Raw genomic sequence first — 17,837 nt, forward strand, 5'->3', positions numbered from 1 at the left:
GTTGTCAGCCCACCACACTCAGCTGTGAAGCAATACTATGGCCATTACTATGAGGTCTCACTGGACTGGGTTCAGTGATCTTATTTCTAGTCCCCCCTTTGCCACTCACCAGCTACATATTTTAGGAAAGCCCCTGGACCTCTCTGGGCCTCAGTTTCCCCATCTGTAAAAGTAGTATGTGGACCAGATGAGCCCTAAGATTCCTTCCAGAAGTACCATTCAGGTTCCTCCTTAAGGTCAATAGTGAGCACGCTCATCACAGGCCAGGCAACTGACCAGTCCACCTCCTGTCAAGCCCACCCCAAAGGTATACTGCTCCATTCGACCTCTCCAGAACATCACTCCAGGGGGAAGAGCTCAAACATCCCTTTAGGTCACACGTCACAAACCGGGAATTGAGGGTCATACCCAGATCTCCTACGAGAGTTATTGGGAGGCCTACAGAGTTTTCTGAAAAATGATTTTGTGGCAAAATAGAGAAATCAAGAGGTTTCACAATAAAACTGATTTCCAGTCTCTCAAAAATAAAGAGAATATCAGAAGAGCTATTAGCACCAAGTCTGTTCGTGGGGAGAGAGCCAGCCTCGGGGAGCTGGGCGGGGCCTAGCGTGGGCTCTCCAGTTCCCCAGGATCCAAAATCAGCCAATCTGCTCAGCCTGGATGCTGTAAACACTGGAGTTTGAGGCTCCTGCCCAGTTTTTGTGATGTGAACAATTGCAGTCCTGATTGTTGCTGAGCCCAGAGGCCCTCACCTCACTTCTCAGCTAGAGCGTTGCGGTAAAATTCCAGCTCTCAAGAGCCTACTTTTCTCTTTTGCCATCTTCCCCCACTCCAGCATGATGAGATCTAGAACAGAGCTTTGCAGAGACCTCAGACTCATTTTTCCACGCCCCCCCAAGTCTTCCTGCTTTAACTTAGCTCCCAACACCTGAGACCAGGTGGAAGGTGGATGGTAAAAAGCGGGGGTGGGGTCAGGGCATAGTGTGGTGTCCGAGAAGAGATGCGGCAGGCTTTCTGCCAGGACCAGCTGCTCCTCAGTGGCCTCCTTGCCTGGTTGGGGCAGAGCACGTGGCCCCTACCTCCAGACTGTGCCCTGAACATGGCCTGGCCCACCTGCTCCGCATCCTGGGTACGCGGGGTTGGTTAGTGGTCAGCACTGGGCTGACCAACACATGTGCAAACTTCCTGTGGAGTTGGCCCAGGACCCCCACACCCCCTGCCTGAGAGTCCAAGGCCTGACCCCCAGGAAGCCTCAGTGGGAAGGAGCTGACAAACGTTTCCAGAAGGTCTAGAGATGCCAGACTGACTGTGTTAGCGTGGGAATGATTGTCCAGCTAGCTCGATGGAAGAAAAGGGGCTTTAGTTTAGTCCCTGCCAGAAAGCACAGAAAATGCTCGCCAAGTGGGAGGTAGAGCTCCATGCCTGGTCTTATGAGGGGAAAAGAAGGGAAGGAGCTGGGGGGGACATTGGCATTTCCTTGCTGTTCACTTCTAGATTCAGGCCCAGAGCACTCCCAGGAAGGTGGGTCTTCAAGGAAGTCTGTGGACCACATGGGGTGCTTTTGACAATGCAGATTTCAGGGTTCCCACATAGACCCACTACTTCAGACTTTCCAGGGGGCAAGTTCAGGGGGATTTTAACAGGCTCCTCAGTTGATTCTGATGCCCCTGAAGTGTGAGAACTGCCAAACGTGACCACATGGTGGCTCTGGGGATCCTGGTCTACCTGGAATGCAAGCCCACTGGAGGGCGGCCTGTGCAGGGGGCTAAGGCACCTGAGAGGAGGTGGAAAGCACATAGGGAAGGCAGATTCTTCAATCCTATCTGGGAACAAGGGGCAACCAGTGAGTAAATCCTCGTAGACCTAGAGATAGGCGTAGAGCAAGGATGGGAGGGACCATGGAGGAAGCAGGAGATCGGGGTCCTCAGCCACACCTAAGCCAGTGCTTCTCCCTAAGGGCGAGTACATTTTGTTTCCTCCCCAAAGGGACATTGGGCAATGTCTGGAGACGTTTTGGGTTGTCACAACTGGCAGGGACTGTGGAGGGGAGAAGGTGTTATTAGCACCTAATGGGTCGAGAGCAGGGATGTGGCCAAGCATCCCCAGTGTCCAGGACAGCCCCCCACAACAACAAATGGTCCAGCTCCCAAAATATCAGCAGTTGCAGGTTGAGAAAGCCTGATCTAAACTGAAACCACTCCAGGCAGCTGAGCAGGACCAACATTCATGAGTCCTGGCAAAGGAGAGTCAGCCTCCAGGCTTCTAAGGAGTCAAGACAGACCCCATCCATCTATTGGCTCCCAGTATATTTATTAAATGAAGAAATGGTACATAAAAGTGACCAGGTTCTCATTCAACAGATAAATACATTCAACACCTCTACTCCATTTGGAGGGAAAGATGAATATCTAAATTTGAGGTTCTTCACCAGTATGAGGTTCAACCAGATGTTTCTTCCACTTCCCCCTTAAGCCCTGTTCTCAGTGACTCTCAGTGACTCCCAGGTAGGGGAACAGCAAGAAAGAAACATCTGACTTTCAGGCTTTCCCCACTGCTCATTGGTGGTGTGACCTTTGACAAGTTACCTAATCTCCCTGAGCTTCAATGACCTTAGTCGTCAATGAAGACACACATGTTTAATTAGTTCTGACTATGTGGTAGGCATTTTATATGCATGACCTTGTTTAACCGCCCCAGGAGAGGAGGGGTGTGAAATGGGTATTGAAGGTTGAGTAGGAGTTGGTTCCCAGCAGAGGGAAGATGAAAGGGCATCCCAGGGAGATCAAGTATAAAGATAGGAGTGGACAACAGAGTGCTCCTGGGGAGGAGGGGAGAGTGGAGATCAGGACTGAGAATGATGGGAGGTGGGAGTCTAGAAGGGAAGCAGAGAATTCCTGAAGTCCTGTGCTCTGTGAACAAGACACGACAGCTCAGAAAGGGTCTGAGTATCCCTGCCTGTGCCCTCCAGCCCCCAGAGAACATGGTTTTTCTCTGCTAACAGCTATGTATGCCTTCATTTCCCAGTCTTCATAGACATTAAGGCTTCGAGGGGCACTGTCCAATGCTATAACCACCAGCCACATTTGGCTACTTAAACTTAATTAAAATTAGATAAAATTTAGAGTTTAGTGCCATGGGCACATTTCAAGTACTCAACTGCCACATGTAACCAGTGGCTATAAAATTGGACAACCTAGATACAGGGTGTCCCAATCATCACAGAAAATTCTGCTACAGCATGCTGACTTAGAGCAGTCTTGGCTGTTTTATGCAGAACCAGCATTTTCCTTTTTCTGTTTGTGTCTGATCAGCCCATAAACACATTTGTAGTAAGAGTAACAGCAGGTGCCACACCGCTAAGGGCTATAAGCTTTACCTTGTTTAACCATTGCTGCAACCCCATGATATTATCAACCCTGTTTTAGGTATTATTAACCCTGTTTTAGAGATGAATAAGTGGAGATTTAGAAAGCCTAAGTATCCAAAATAATCAAAGTTGCACAGCTTATAACCAGCAGAGCCAAGAGTTGAACCCAGTGCCACCCAACCCATGGCCCACACTTTGAAGCAGCAAGCTACTCTGCCCATTCAGACCCATCAAGCAGCTAGATCCCAGGGTGAGCAAGTCCGCAGCAATCAGCCAGCTATTTCTCTCAGACCTGGTTGTCACTGCCAGACCGGGTGCTGGAAATCTACTGAAATCTACTTCGGACTTTGCTCCTGGGTGAACGGACGCAAAATAGCTCAACCTTGATGTTCCCCCCTGGTCCCGTATTAAAAATATTCTTCCCCAGCTCATCACACAGGACTCTTAAATAAGTTTCTGTTGACAAAACACTTTAAATGCATTATTTAAACAGAGGTGTTAAAGGCTCTTAAAAAAGGAGGAGCTCTCCCTTAAGATTCACAACAGACAACCCATGTGAGCCATTTCGGGGTTGCCTAGGTAATTGTTCCCTGTAATTTTTGCAAACTGGCCTCCTTCAGCAAGAGATGTTGGACCACTTGCTCTTTAGCCTCTGCCTTAGAGTAACTACTTTTTCCTGTCTCTGTTTTAAAAAAGGAAGGATCTGGGCCGAGCGTCCATCAGACCTAGTTTCAAATCCCAGCCCTTCTATGTGCTTACTGTGGGACCCCGGGAAAACTTACATAACCCCTCAGGGCTCAGTGTTTGCGCCTGTGAAATAGGGCTTTTCATGTCTGTTGAGGGTAAACAAAGGCACTTCTGTGCCAGCACCTGGTATGTCACAGATGCTCAAACAATATTAACCTCTCATCTCTGCTGAATCCCCATTTATAGTCGTGTGATATCATAGGATCGGGCATCTCAGAGTTGAGGGGGAGCTGAGTGACATTTAGAACAGCTATCTCCACAGACAATTCCTCTGTTTATCACCATGTAGGTAAACTATTGGCTTGTGAAATGTCTGTAATCAAGAACCACTCCCCGTGTGTTTTGGTGACATTTTCAAGAGGGTAAAACAGAATGTTCCCTCAGACAATTGCAGACCTCTCCAAGCAGGAGAGTGGAGGTGGCTCTGACGCAGGCCACCAGCTCTTTGTGAAACACAGAAAGGAGGGAGGTCTGGCTGGCCCCAAGGGAGCAACCAGAGGGGCCACTCAAGGCCAGGCCCTCCAAGCGAGCCCTGACTTCCGATTGATCCCAAATGACTATCAGCTCCAGACTCGGGGTCGGGGGAAATGATGGAACCAGGATTATAAATCCCTAAAGCGGGGAATGTACAACAGAGGACTAAGTTAGGGTCAGCCTCGACACCTGGGACCAAAACCAGGAGGGGCCCCAGAGCACGCCACGGTGCCCAAAGCTGGGGAACAGACGGATGGTGTGGTCAGAGGAAAAGTGGATGGGAGGGTTCAAAAGAGGCCCATTGTCAGGAAGCAGGAGGGCAGAGCTCAGAGAGAGGAAGGACAGAGGTGGGGCGGGGCTGGTCAGAAGGTCTGGATTTTGATGCAAAGTCAGTCCCGTCTCAACCATGACTTCTCTTCATCTTAGAGGATGACCAGGCTGCAGAACCTAGCTGAGATGGTCTCCTCCCGAATCTGAGTTCAAGAGCAGAGAGCCAGGAAAGTTTTGCACTTAAGAAGTCAGCATTTAGAGTGAGGAACAAGTCTGGGTTTGAATCCCAACTCCACCATCCATAGCTGTGTGACTTAGACTAATGACTTAACCTCTCTGAGCCTCCATCTCCTCATCTGAGGAGGAGGAGGGTTATGCTTATAGTAATGAAGATGCTAACGATGGTGACAATGGAAGAGGGTGGTGATGCTGGTAGTGATGGTGATGAGGATGAATAGTATGGTGTAAGGAAGGTGATGATGGTAATGATGACAGTGACTATGGCAATGGTGATGGTGATAATGGCAATAGTAATGACGGTGATGGTGATGATGGTGATGTGATGGTGGTGGTGGTAGTGATGATAGTAATGCTGCTGCTGCTGGTGGTGGTGGTGGTGGTGGTGAGGGCGATGGTGATGGTGGTGATGGTGATATGATGGTGGTGGTGGTGATGATGATGATGGTGGTGGTGATGGTGGCAGTGGGGATGATGGTGGTGGTGGTGATGATGGCAATGGTGATGGTGGCAGTGATAGTGATGATGGCGGTGGTGGTGATGATGGCAATGGTGATGGCAATGGTGATGGTGGCAGTGATAGTGATGATGGCGGTGGTGGTGATGATGGCAATGGTGATGGCAATGGTGATGGTGGCAGTGATAGTGATGATGGCGGTGGTGGTGATGATGGCAATGGTGATGACAATGGTGATGGTGGCAGTGGTGGTGATGGTGATTATGATGCTGATGAATGATAATGAGAACCTCCACTTCAGAATGGCTCTGAAGAGTGGGCTGAAACACTGTGACCCTGAGATCTTAGTGTCTGTCTCACTCACACCATCTATAAAACGTGGTTAATATTCATCCCTATCTCATAGAGTTCTCACAAGGATTAAATTAAAACACGTGTAAAGTGCTTGACACATAGTAAGTGCTTAATAAACACTAGCTATCATTTTTAATAGTATTGTTATTTTTGTTGCTCTGTTCTCCTCATTTTCAGAATCATTTCTGTTTCCCTGGGCTGGTATCATTAATCTCATTATCAGTGCTTATTCAGAATTAGGATGACTTAGCACCCTGGCCCCCGGGACTTATTTCCTTCCCTAGCTGTCCTGCCTCCTACATCTTAAGTTGTCCAGGGGTCTGCCGGGAGATGAGCCATCTATGTTCCTAGATCTTTGAAATGCAGAAGTAGGAAGGGAGGACCAAAGCCGTGTCGTGGGCATCCTGCAGTGATGTCCACAAAGGTGGGTGCGTGCCAACCGTCCGTGCCCACGTCAGCTCACCTTTGTGCTTGACGATGGGGCGGCCTTCCCACGTGTTGCTGGCGATTCTCCCGAGCAGCAGGTGGGCACCCACAGCTTGCTGGCTCCGCACAGAGTCCTGTGGGTGAACCGTGGAGGTGCTGTATAGACTTGGGACTTTGAGACTAGGGCCATCAGCCTGTCCCTCCTGATGTCCTGCCTTTCTCACTTCCCCTACCTTGCCTTTCAGAGGTGTGGACGGCAAGTCCCACAAACCGCTGCCCCTGGGCGTGGAGAATGACCGAGTCTTCAGTGACCTGTGGGGGAAGGGCCATGTGCCCGTCGTCCTCAACAACCCGTATTCAGAGAAGGAGCAGGTAAGTGGGTGGTGCCAGCTTGGCTCCCACATTCCACGGCTCCCTGAACCTTCCTCGGTGTGAAGAGGAGGGGAGGAATGCCAAATGTCAAACCGTGTTGGAATGGAAATGAGCCACCACGGCTGGAGAGCTCAGGGGCACTGAGGCCAGGAGCGTGCATCGTGGGATATGGATTTTGGCTTTGCGTTGCTTTGTTCATGATCTTGCCATTTTTCAAATTTCAATTCTGTTTCCACCAGCAAAGGCACTCACATGCCATTCACATCCCAAATTTAGAAGGTGAAGATACATGGTAAAAAGTTTTCCTCTCTCCCCTCATCCCAGCCACACAGTTTCCCTCCCCAGAGACAAATGACATTTATCGTTTCTATGGTCCTTTTAGCAATACTTTATGCATACACTGACAAATACACACACGCACATTATTTTCACGCAAGTGAGAGCACATTATACACACTGCTTTGCACCTTGCTTTTCACTTCTCAACATATCTTGGTGATTACCCCCAATTCGTAGGTGAAGAGAGTCCTGGTTCTTTTTCACAGCTGTATAATATTCCACTGCATGTCTCTGCCATACTTCCTGAGTCAGTCCTCCATAGTGGACACTCAGGTCATTGCCGGTATTTTGCTATGACATTGCTATAATGAATGCCATGGCACCAATGCCTCGCTTGGCACACGGGCAGGCTTTTCAATAGCACAAATTCCTAGAAGTGGAATTGCTGGCTCAAAGATCATACACATCTGTGACTGGGACAGAAATGGAGAAATGGCTCACCGTAAAGGTTGCCCCAGTCCTACCAGCTAGGCAGGAGAGTGGTGGGGTCCCCACCGCCTCACCAACCTAATGTATTATCAAACTTTTCAGTCTTTGCCAGTTTGCTGAGATGTGTTTTGACAGCTGAGTCAATATTGTTTCTGAACATGGAGAGATTTGGCTAGAGCTCAGCCGTGCCTCGTTCTCACCTGCTTGGGCACCTCACCGACCAGGCCAGTGCAACACTATTAAAGCATATGAATTTGCCGCCTGTCCTCTGCACTGCAGTCAAGTATGGGAGGAATGATGAGTGGGAAGTCAGAACAGGGAGATGCCCCGGGTACTCGGCAGGTCACCTCCTTCTCTCCACCTGCCTCCAGCCCCGGATGGCAGGGGCAGGTTGCCAGGTTCTGTCTTCTGATGCACCTGAATGGATGGCACCTTTCGTGACCAGCTCACCTGAGCAATGCCCCAAAGCCTCTCTACATAGCCTCCCGTGGGGAGGATGGGACATTCCAGAGCCTCAGTGGGGATTGGTTTCCTTAGCTGCTGATAGCTGGCCAGGAAGATAAGGCCGTCAGGGATTCTGCGGTAGGTCAGACCCACGCTCCCCCTGGCTAGTTACTCCCCATCTTGCAGTGACATCTAGGAATTTTTGGAGGAGAAGCACCAATATAGATGTCTTTTATGCTGTCCTCAAAACTCAGGGCCACACTGTGAGCATGAGGGGGCTAATTTCCATTTATGATTAAATGAACAAATTAAGTTAACATTTTTCTTTGTATTTTCTTTCTTAACTGAAGAGAAAGGGGTATTGCCATAATTTAAATCCTCCCAAGACAAAAGAAGAACAGAAAGAGACAGCCTCAGGCTAGATCCAGGCTCTGGATGTGCTTTGTTAGGTCTGTACATATTGCCCTAAGGGACAATTTATATTTGTACTTTGAATTTGCTGCCAGTGTTTTGAAATTTTATGTAAATATCATATTCACAGCTTCACTTTAAAAATGGGGACACTCTGACCACGTCAAGCCTATATTCTTATGGGACAATAATCTGCATGGACCGAGTAGCAGCTGTCCCTCTAGACAGAGCATGGGCTTCCCAGTTTGCCACAATCCCCACCACTCCCTATCGTGGCCCTCCCCTTAAGACCATTGTCTGTTGTTACTTTTTATAACGTTAGTGCTTCTGATTTTCCTAGGATGAAAGGGAAATATTTTTATACCCATGACTTTATTATAAGTGGCAGGTAGGAAGTAGACCAAGAAGTTTGTATGTTTCAGGAAACATGAGAAAGATTTCATGTTTTATAAACATGAAGAATATTCTTACATGTTTACTATGAAACCGAGTGTTCCATCTTGAAATTAGCCAGCCTGCTTTGCTGATTTACCTTACCTACCTACCTGTCCCCTCCAGAGTTTGTAACTGCTGGTTTGCAGTAACTCCCGAGACCTGACTCACAGAAGCATAGCAGAGGATGCCTTGACCCCCACCTGAGAGACCCTTAAAGTCACCGCTGAATTCTAAGCAACGGCAGGGTGATGGCCATTTCCTTTTATGCTGTCTGCCTCGGTTAGATAGCAATAGCTTAGAGACCATAACCTTGAACTTCAAGCCCAAGGAGTAGGGCTCTCAATATTAGGAACGGGGCTGGAGTGATTAGTAAGACCACTGGCCCTCTTTTCATAGTTTCGTGATGCAATGAGCAGTGTCAGGTCGGGCAGGCTGCTCTAATTCCAGAATTCCCTAAACTGGGGGGCTTACAAACAACAGACATTTATGTCTCACTGTTCTGGAGGCTGGAAGTCCAAGATCAAGACACCAGCAATTCAGGGTCTGCTGAGAGCCCACTTCCTGGTTCATGGCAGGGGTCTTCTCACGGGGTCCTCACCTGGCAAAAGGGGCATGTCTCTGGGGTCTCTTTTAGAAGGTGATCTAATCCCCTCCCCAAGGCCCCACCTCCTGATACCCTCACCTTGGGGATTAGGTTTCAACATATGAATTGGGGTGGGGAGGGGGGGTGAGGGAGTCAAACATTCAGTCCATAGCCCTCAGGGAGAGGTGCCCCTTGTCTCAGGGCCCCCTCAAAAATGGCAGTTCCCTTTGCTAGGAGAAGGAGAGAGGGTGCTGGGCAAAGAGGGGAAAACCACATCTTCCTGGGGTGAGTACAGTGTTAGAACTGGGAGCTTCTGGATACGTGACATACAGACCAGCCATGCTGGGGTGTACATTCTCTCCTTTATCATCGACAAATCCTCAGTGTCTTCTGTGAGCCCCAAAACCACCAGTCAGCAAGATCATCCTGCCTCAGTTGTCTGAGACTCAGTTTTCCAAATGCATCTCAGAAATACAGCTGGACGAGGGTAGAGATCCAAGTGCCTGGTTATATTTGAGTCCCGGCCTCAGAGCTAAGGAAGCAGCCCTGTTACCTCCCGCTAGACATCTCCATAGCCACAGTGCCGAGAAATGTTTCTCAGGCTGAGCAAATTAATAGAACACATAATGTTCTTCTTTCCGTCCTAAAAGACCGGCGTATATGCTTAGCCTCTTCTCCCCCTCCTCAAAGCCACTTTACCTAGAGCTCCCAGGATCGGCTTCCTTCCTCCCAGTTGTAACCCACATTCGCTGCTTTTTAAGGCATCTGTGGGGGGTTAGCATTGTTAATAACACAAAGAGAGACCCAGCTACTCCCTGCTTTCCTGAGTCAGGACGAGACAGGAGGAGGTGAAAAAATAGCTGGTTGGCATTTTCCCCAAGGACTGGGCCAAAGGCAACAGAGTCCAAGCGAAGCAGCGTGGATATGGGCTAGACAAGAGAAAGAACTTCCTGATTCAGAAGACTGTCAGCTCCCTGAAAGAATAGCGAGGTCTGCCCATCCTTCTTGATTCTCTCCTTTGTCCATATTCAAGGAAAATCAGCCATAGAAGCACCCTCTCTTCATTCAGTCTCTGGAGTCTGAGATGTTCATCTCTATCTAGTGGTGATTTCTCTTGCTAACGGTCTGATTGAGCAGCAAGTACGACCAGTGACACTCAAGTCCCTCGTCACTAGAACACAGTGCGTGAAGGACTGTAACACTCATCTTTAACCTCCCCTTGCAAACTGTATCTGGCCTGGGCTGGTAGATAGAATAAATCAGTTCATCCATCGCCAAACCTTCACCCAACACCTGCCATGTGCATAGCTCTGGGATGGGAAGCAAAGATCGCCCTCCCTGCCCTTAAGATCTTCACCGATGAATGTGGAGAGACAGGCACGGGTACAATGCGATTAATCCTAAAATACAGAGGGACACAAAACACTGTAGGAACATAAATACCTCCGCAGGTATCAGGAAATGTTTAGCGGAAGAGGTCACATTTGAACTGGGTTTTGAAGATCGTGCAGGAATTTGCCTGGGAGAAAGTAGGAAAAGGTATTACAGTAAGAGGAACCTCTGTCGGATATACGATACACCGCATTTTTTTTTTCTTGCTAAGGATCATTATTGGACCTGTGAGGTTGTCTTTAGTGCTGATGCCCCTGGGACACATACTGAATTTTGACACCATTCTAAAGGCCCTTGACATCCTCTTAAGTGAAAATGCTGTCCTGTGTAAATGACTTGAGAAATTGCTGTTGTCGGTCTGTTCTCCCGCAAAACCACAGAAAAAAAGATTTATTTATTTAGGCTGGCTCAGGCAGTTAAGCACCTGCCTTCGGCTCAGATCATGATGTCATGACACCAGGGTCCTGGGATTGAGTGAGTCGGGCTCCCTGCCTCTTCCTCTAACCCCTCCTCCCTCTGTGTGCTATCTCTCTCAAATGAATAAATAAAATCTTTTTTAAAGAAAGATTTAATTTATTTATTTGAGGGGGGAGGGGCAGATGGAGAGGGAAAGAGAGAATCTTAAGCAGACTCCATGCCCAGTGCATAGCCCAATGCGAGGCTCGATCTCACGACCGAGGTCATGACCCGAGTTGAAATCAAGAGTCTGATGCTTAACCGACTGAGCCACCCAGGTGCCCTTCCGCTTCCCTTCTTATTAGGCAATTATTTCCTCACCTGCCCGATTTGCTTTCCTAAGGGGGAAGGGGTGAATCGTGTCCTGCTTCGGGGCAGAATGTCTATTTTCAGATACTAATTAAGCATCGGTCCAGCCCTTCATCGATGTGCGCGGGAGGGTCGTGGGCCTGGGGGAGGTGGGATTTCCAGCTGAGGCTCCCCGCTCTCATTCAGCCCTCCGCCCCCGTCTGCAGTGTCTTGCTGACACTGGCCATCAGGTGATCAGATAGATGACTCTTAACATCAAAACCCCCCTCCCCACCACTACCACCTCATCCAGAGCCTGGCATTTCCTCACCCCTGGGGACATGGGGCTTGCTGGCTGCTTTCAAAATGTCAAAATCTGTTGAGAAGCTTTTCTGTACCACGAAGTAAGTGTCAGCATCGTCCCGGTGCCTGGAGAGCCCAAATTCTGAGGCGAGTGGAGGGGGCATGCTTGTGGGTCCCCAGCGTTCAGAGGATCGGAGGCGGTCAGGGCGCCTCTCCACCCAGGCACACACCCCAGCGGGCCAGCGGGTGCTGGCTTTGCTGAAAGCCGAAAGCAGGCAGCCAGCCCCAGCCGGGCTGCGTCTCCATGAAGGCAAAGCAGCGACACTCCGTGCCCCTCGGCGACAACCCACGTTAATGATGGCAGGGTAAAAAGAGCAATAATGAGGATTCCCCGCACCCCCTTGTGGGGATGTGGCCATTCGAACCCTCGGACTCCCCACCTCCATCTCTGGGGGCTTCTCTGCTTAGGTCTCGTCCTACTGGTGACCCTGGTCAGACAACAAGTTAGCATCTGCGCGGAGGCCCCGTTTCCTAACAGGCTCGTCCGGTTGTGGGCAGGTGAGGGGTGAAGCGACCGCGTCTATAACAGTAGGAGCTGATACGTGTGCTGAGCCGTGTCGGGCACGGTGCTGAGCACTTCAGGTCCCTGGTCGCAGTGAACCCCCACCCCAACGACGTACTATCGCCCCCATTTTACAGATGACTAAACTGAGGCACAGAGAGTTAGCTGGAGAAAGGTCACATGACTAGTGAGGGGCAGAGCCCCAGAGCCCACTTTTAATTCTTAAAGTCCCGGCACAGAGTAAGTGCTCAGAAAATGTGCATCGTTATTATTATTGTTGTTGGTATTGTTTCATTCGGCTGATTATTATATGGCTCATTTAGATACAGTTTTACGGCTAGTTGTCATATGGCTATGTGAGGCAGGGCAGGAAGCACCATCCCCGTTCTACAGATGACACGCTTGGGGCCTGGAAAGGGACTGTGAGCAGCCACTGAGTCTTGGTGACAGAGCTGCCCTCTCTCCCTCTGTGACTCCGTCGTCATCCTTGTCGATCATGATCGAGGCCGCGTGCGTCTTTCTGCTGCGGGGGGGCCAGGCTGTCCGAGTCCACAGGGGCCAGCAGCCAGGTCTGCAGTGGAAAGGCCCAGCCTTTGCGGGCCTGAGTCCCACGCCCAGCTCTGTTGCCTGTTAGCTGTTAATTTGAAGATAGTTATTTCACCGCTCAGAACCTCTGTGTTCTCCTCGGAAAAATGGGTTACCAGGAGGACTCCGTGAGCCAGGAGATGTGCAATGGCCTAGCCCTGGTCAGGCACCAAATAGGCATTTACTAAACGTTGCTCGTGGTGGGAGGCGATCAGATGCGATCACTGCCCTTGAGAAGTTCACCGTCTGGGCATCGTCTTTTCGTTAAACGGTTGCCTTGACTTCCAGAAAGTTCCACTTCTAAGACGAGCTACAGACATCACTCACTCACACACTCACGCACACACAGCAGTAATCTCACATGGTGATATTTGGGGTTTCGTACTGTCGTATTCAGACGTTCCCTGCAGACCCACCTGGCCGGCTGGCTTTAGCAGATTCACTGGCTCACTGGCTGACATCTCAGGGTGTCTGTTGATTACTCCCTCCCCGGAGCCTCTCTGAACACTTAAGGAAACTCCTGTGTTTTGAGATGAATCTCTGTCTGTGGGAAGGTGCTCCAAATCGCTCCTATAAACTCCTACTAAACTCATGATTGCCCCCAGCTCGGTCGGACCAGCTCTCCCCTGGCTTGCTGCAGCTCACGACCAGAATAAGACATCTAGGTTGGCTTTTCCCAAAAGTACCCCAGTAGCCCCCTCTTTCTCAGGTCACCCAGTGTTCCAAGGATGCCCTCAAATGGGGAGAAAAAGCCTCAACAAAGATACTTTCTGGGAATTGATGTGGAACGGAGTCTCCCTCAGCCCCCAATGGCAGCAGAATCCAAACCTTGCTGGTATTTCTCTTCCTTCCACCTGCTGGTGACCCCCAGGGTCTTTACAGGTCCCTTGGCCATGAGACCAGTCTTCCATGTCCTGCTGCCGCAGGTGGGCAGAGCCAGGGCGGAGCCAGGAAGCGGGGCCTCAATTGGTGGGGGTTTAGGTTCAGCCCTGCAGGAATTTCCACATATTTTGCTCCCTGTTTGTTTTAATAGTGAGTATATTCAAAGCAAGCTGCCCGACTGTTTCCAGTGGGACAATGATGTCTGGTTTAGGAATCAGTGAGACCACTCCACATGCTTATTCGTGGCATCAAACCATACTCGTGCTCTTTCCCAGGTCAAAGTCCTTTTTCTTCCACTCTGTGCAAACTGATACCCCTCCAAACAGAGATTCTCAGAGGTCAATAGGACTTTCATTTTCTGGGAGTGTCAGGAGACCTTAAAAGGTAAAAAGTTCAAAACACGATCACAAGCCCTGTGCATTTTAAATATTTACCTTCAGCAAGTTAATGCTTTTAATAAACACACGCACACAGTACAAATGTAATAGAATGGGGTTAGGCCACAAGATAATTACAGGATTTCTTTTAAAAATCAGTTCATAATGCACACATACATTTTGGTCTGGCAATGGGACCAAGTTCAGAGTTGTCTAATCACATCTGGCTACCTTATAACGTCAATGCAAGTGTAAGCATCTACTCAGCAATGTAACTTAAAGACCCCTTCTCTGCAGAGGCCCTGGTCTGTGGATCCGAACTGTGATGGTCTGACGCTGGAACACCTCCTTCTGTAATTCTCGTCCACAGAAAATAGCCCGTTGAATCGGGGGGAGAGAGAGGAGAGCAGAGAATCCATGATTTCGAGCTTCCTTGGAGTTACTATTAAGAATGAATTGCTTCAGAAATAATGCTTTGAAGACACTACTAGGAAATTGTACTTAAGGTGCTAAACACAGTTGGTTAAGTTTTATAAGTAGCGGTTTTTTCATCACACAGTTGGGTACATACCTGCTGGTTTACGGGTCTGCAGTCCTGGACCCTGGTCCGCCACAGCTCACAACCAGGTTACACCCGCTGCCCCCAGCTGGAGTAGTGCTGCTTGGGGCTGCAGCGGAGGGCCCGGTGTGTGGGTCCGGCCCCTGGGGTGGCTGGCGTGTGCCCCGCTCAGCCCCAGGAGCCTGCCCTCATTTTAGGACCAGCCAAGCGGGGCAGGCCGCTGCAGGCCTAGAGGGGAGAAGCTGTCCCTGGCACAGTAGTCAAAGAGTCAGAAGCTACTTGCCTCGTACAGGTCTCGGCTTTAGCTCCTGGATGATTTCCTAGGCTGTTGTAACAAAGCATTACAGGCTGAGTGGTTTAAACAACAGAAACGTTCTGGAGCCTGGAGATCTGCTGAAATCAAGGTGTTGGCAGGTTGGTTCCTTCTGAGGGCCGTGAGGGAGAGTCCTCTCCAGGGATCTCTCCTTGGCTTGTGGCTGGCGTCCTTGGGTTCACACGGCCTTCTCCCGGTGTGTGTATCTGTCTCGAAATTTCCCCTTTTTATAAGGGCACCAGTCATATTGGACTAGGGCCCACCCAAAAGACCTCATTTTAACTTAATTACCTCACTTAAGACTCCAAATAAGGCCCTATTCTGAGGTGCTGGGGGTTAGGACACCAGCATATGAATTTGGGAGGGACACCGTTCGGCCCATAACGGTTCCTAAAATGTTGTGTCTCCCAGGGGGCCTCCCTCCCTGCTGTCAAGCACTTGTCCCCGTTCCACGGTGAGGCTCCTGACTGTGACAGCCCGTAATTGGGGACAGGCAAGGTGCTTGGCTTCTGTTTCTAGATCTTTCCAATGCTGATGTCTTGTGTCTATCTTCCTGCCTTAAAGCCCCCCCTCCCTCCACCTTCCTGACACTTCTGCTCCTGACTCCCCAACTTCTGCTAGGAGGCTCGCCGGCCTCCCACTCACGAGGAAGCCTCCGAGTCAGTGTTGACTTTGTCCCTTGCCCTCCCACCCTCTCCCACCCCCGGGCTGTCTGTTCTACTTCTGGCACCCCACTCTCCAGCTCCTCCCACCCAACCGCAGCTGCTGCAGCTGTGCTCCACCCTCCCGGCTTCCCACCTGCACTGTGCCAGCAGCCGCCCCCCACCCCTCCACGGGTCTCTCTGCCCTCACCCTCTCCCTCCTGCAACCCTGCAGTCATGTGTCTTAAACCTTAGCTTTGAGAAGCTCCCCCCTCCATCAGGCAGCTTCAGGTGTCCCCCGTTCTCTACAAAACCAAGACAAAAGCCTTTGGCTTAGCATTCCAGGGACTCTGCAGTTTTGAAATGCATTTAGACCTTGTGTTCATCGGCTTGGACTGCCATCACAAAATACCGCAGGCTGGGTGGCTTAGACATAGAAAGTTACTTCTCATAGTTCTGGAGGCCAGCAGTTCGAGGGCAGGACGCCAGCATGGTCTTGTCGGGGGAGGGCTCCCCTCCTGGCGTGGAGACGGCCACCTTCACTGTGTCCTTGCTCTGCCTTTCTGTGTGTGCGTGGAGGGAGAAGAAGAGAGAGAGAGGTTTCTCTTCTTCTTATAAGGCCACCAATCCTATCAGATTAGGTCCTACTCTTATGGCCTCTTTTTTTTTTAAGATTTTATTTATTTATTGAAGAGAGCATGAGAGAGAGAGCGCAAGTAGGGGAAGGAGCAGAGGGAAAGGGAAAAGCAAACTCCCCACTGAGCAGGGAGCCCGAGGTGGGGCTCGATCTCAGGACCCCAGGATCATGACCTGAGCCAAAGGCAGACGCTTCACCGACGGAACCACCCAGGCGCCCCTTCTGTGGCCTCCTTTCATCTAAATTTCTTCCGGAGGTCCTGTCTCCAATAGGTTAGGGCTTTAACGTATGAAGTCCAGAGGGACACAGCTCAGTCCGTGGCAAACCTCAGGTATTTGGTGAGTATGTACTATGTGCTGGACGCTGGTCTGGGGCCGGATATATCTGTATCTAAATATCTTTGGACATCATATACACACAGATCTATAAGACACAGAGACATACACACACGCGGATACATAGACACTCGCAAGTTGCAGGGAGTGAAAAGTGCCTTGAAGAAAAATAAATCGTGATAAGGGAGTGGAGAATTATCAAGGGTAGGGGGCTGTTTTAAAGGACGATCGGGAAAGATCTCTGATGCAGCACTGTTTAAGCAAATGGAGACATAAGAACATAACTTAAGTGTTCAGCCACTGGAAGTCGATTCTTTGGCTCAAGAGTCTACAGATTTTTCTGTAGGGGGAATGGTAGGAGACATTTTTGGCTGTGTGGGCCATACGATCTCGGTCTCCATACGACCCCGCCCTGCTGTTCTATCACGAAAGCCCCCACAGCCAATACAAGAACACCTGAGTGTGGGGCGCCTGGGTGGTTCCGTCGGTGAAGCGTCTGCCTTCGGCTCAGGTCATGACCCTGGGGTCCTGGGATCGAGTCCCACATCAGGCTCCCTGCTCAGTGGGGAGTCTGCTTCTCCCTCTACCCCTCCCCACTGCTCATGATCTCTCTGTCTCTCACTGTCTCTCTCAAATAAATAAATAAAATCTTAAAAAAAAAAAAAAGAACAAATGAGTGTGGCCGTGTGCCAATAAAACTTTATTTAAGGACACTGAAATTTGAACTTCCTATAACTTGTATGTGTCATGAAACATTACTCTTCTCTTGATATTTTTATTCAACGGGCTGAAAATGGAAAAACCATTCTTAGCTCGTGGGCTGTATAGAAGCAGGCAGCAGACCGGGTTTGGCCCACGGGCTGCAGTTTGCAGACCCCTGCACGCAGCTGTACGAGGCTTCCCCCGATTGTGGGATGAGAGTGGGGACCACTGTCGGGCCGAGAACACGAGTCCCCGGTACACAGTAGGTGCTCAATAGGTATTTGTTGAAGGAGACGGAGAAGGAGAAGGCAGAAGGAAACAAGGTGTCAGGGTGCCCGTACAGCTGAATTCCTAGCTCAGGGCTCCGGGCTGATGGGACCTCGCCTTACTATCTCTCCTCGGGCTGCAGGACCATTGCCTTCCATTTCTTCAGGGCCCCTGCAGGCTCCAAAAGCAAAGG

General features: G+C 50.0%; 1 protein-coding gene across 2 annotated transcripts in view; it reads left to right on the top strand.

Annotated features, from left to right (window-relative positions):
- The window catches only part of NOS1 (nitric oxide synthase 1), a 174,764-nt gene that overhangs the window by 96,870 nt on the left and 60,057 nt on the right, over positions 1–17,837 (top strand). For both annotated transcript variants that reach the window (XM_026514576.4, XM_044389890.3), the window contains exon 3: positions 6,578–6,704. In XM_026514576.4, the coding sequence (XP_026370361.2) occupies positions 6,578–6,704 (127 nt within the window). The remainder of the gene's footprint in view (positions 1–6,577; positions 6,705–17,837) is intronic.

This window comes from Ursus arctos, unplaced genomic scaffold, assembly GCF_023065955.2.
Source record: "Ursus arctos isolate Adak ecotype North America unplaced genomic scaffold, UrsArc2.0 scaffold_34, whole genome shotgun sequence".
In the NCBI taxonomy this organism is placed as follows: domain Eukaryota; kingdom Metazoa; phylum Chordata; class Mammalia; order Carnivora; family Ursidae; genus Ursus; species Ursus arctos.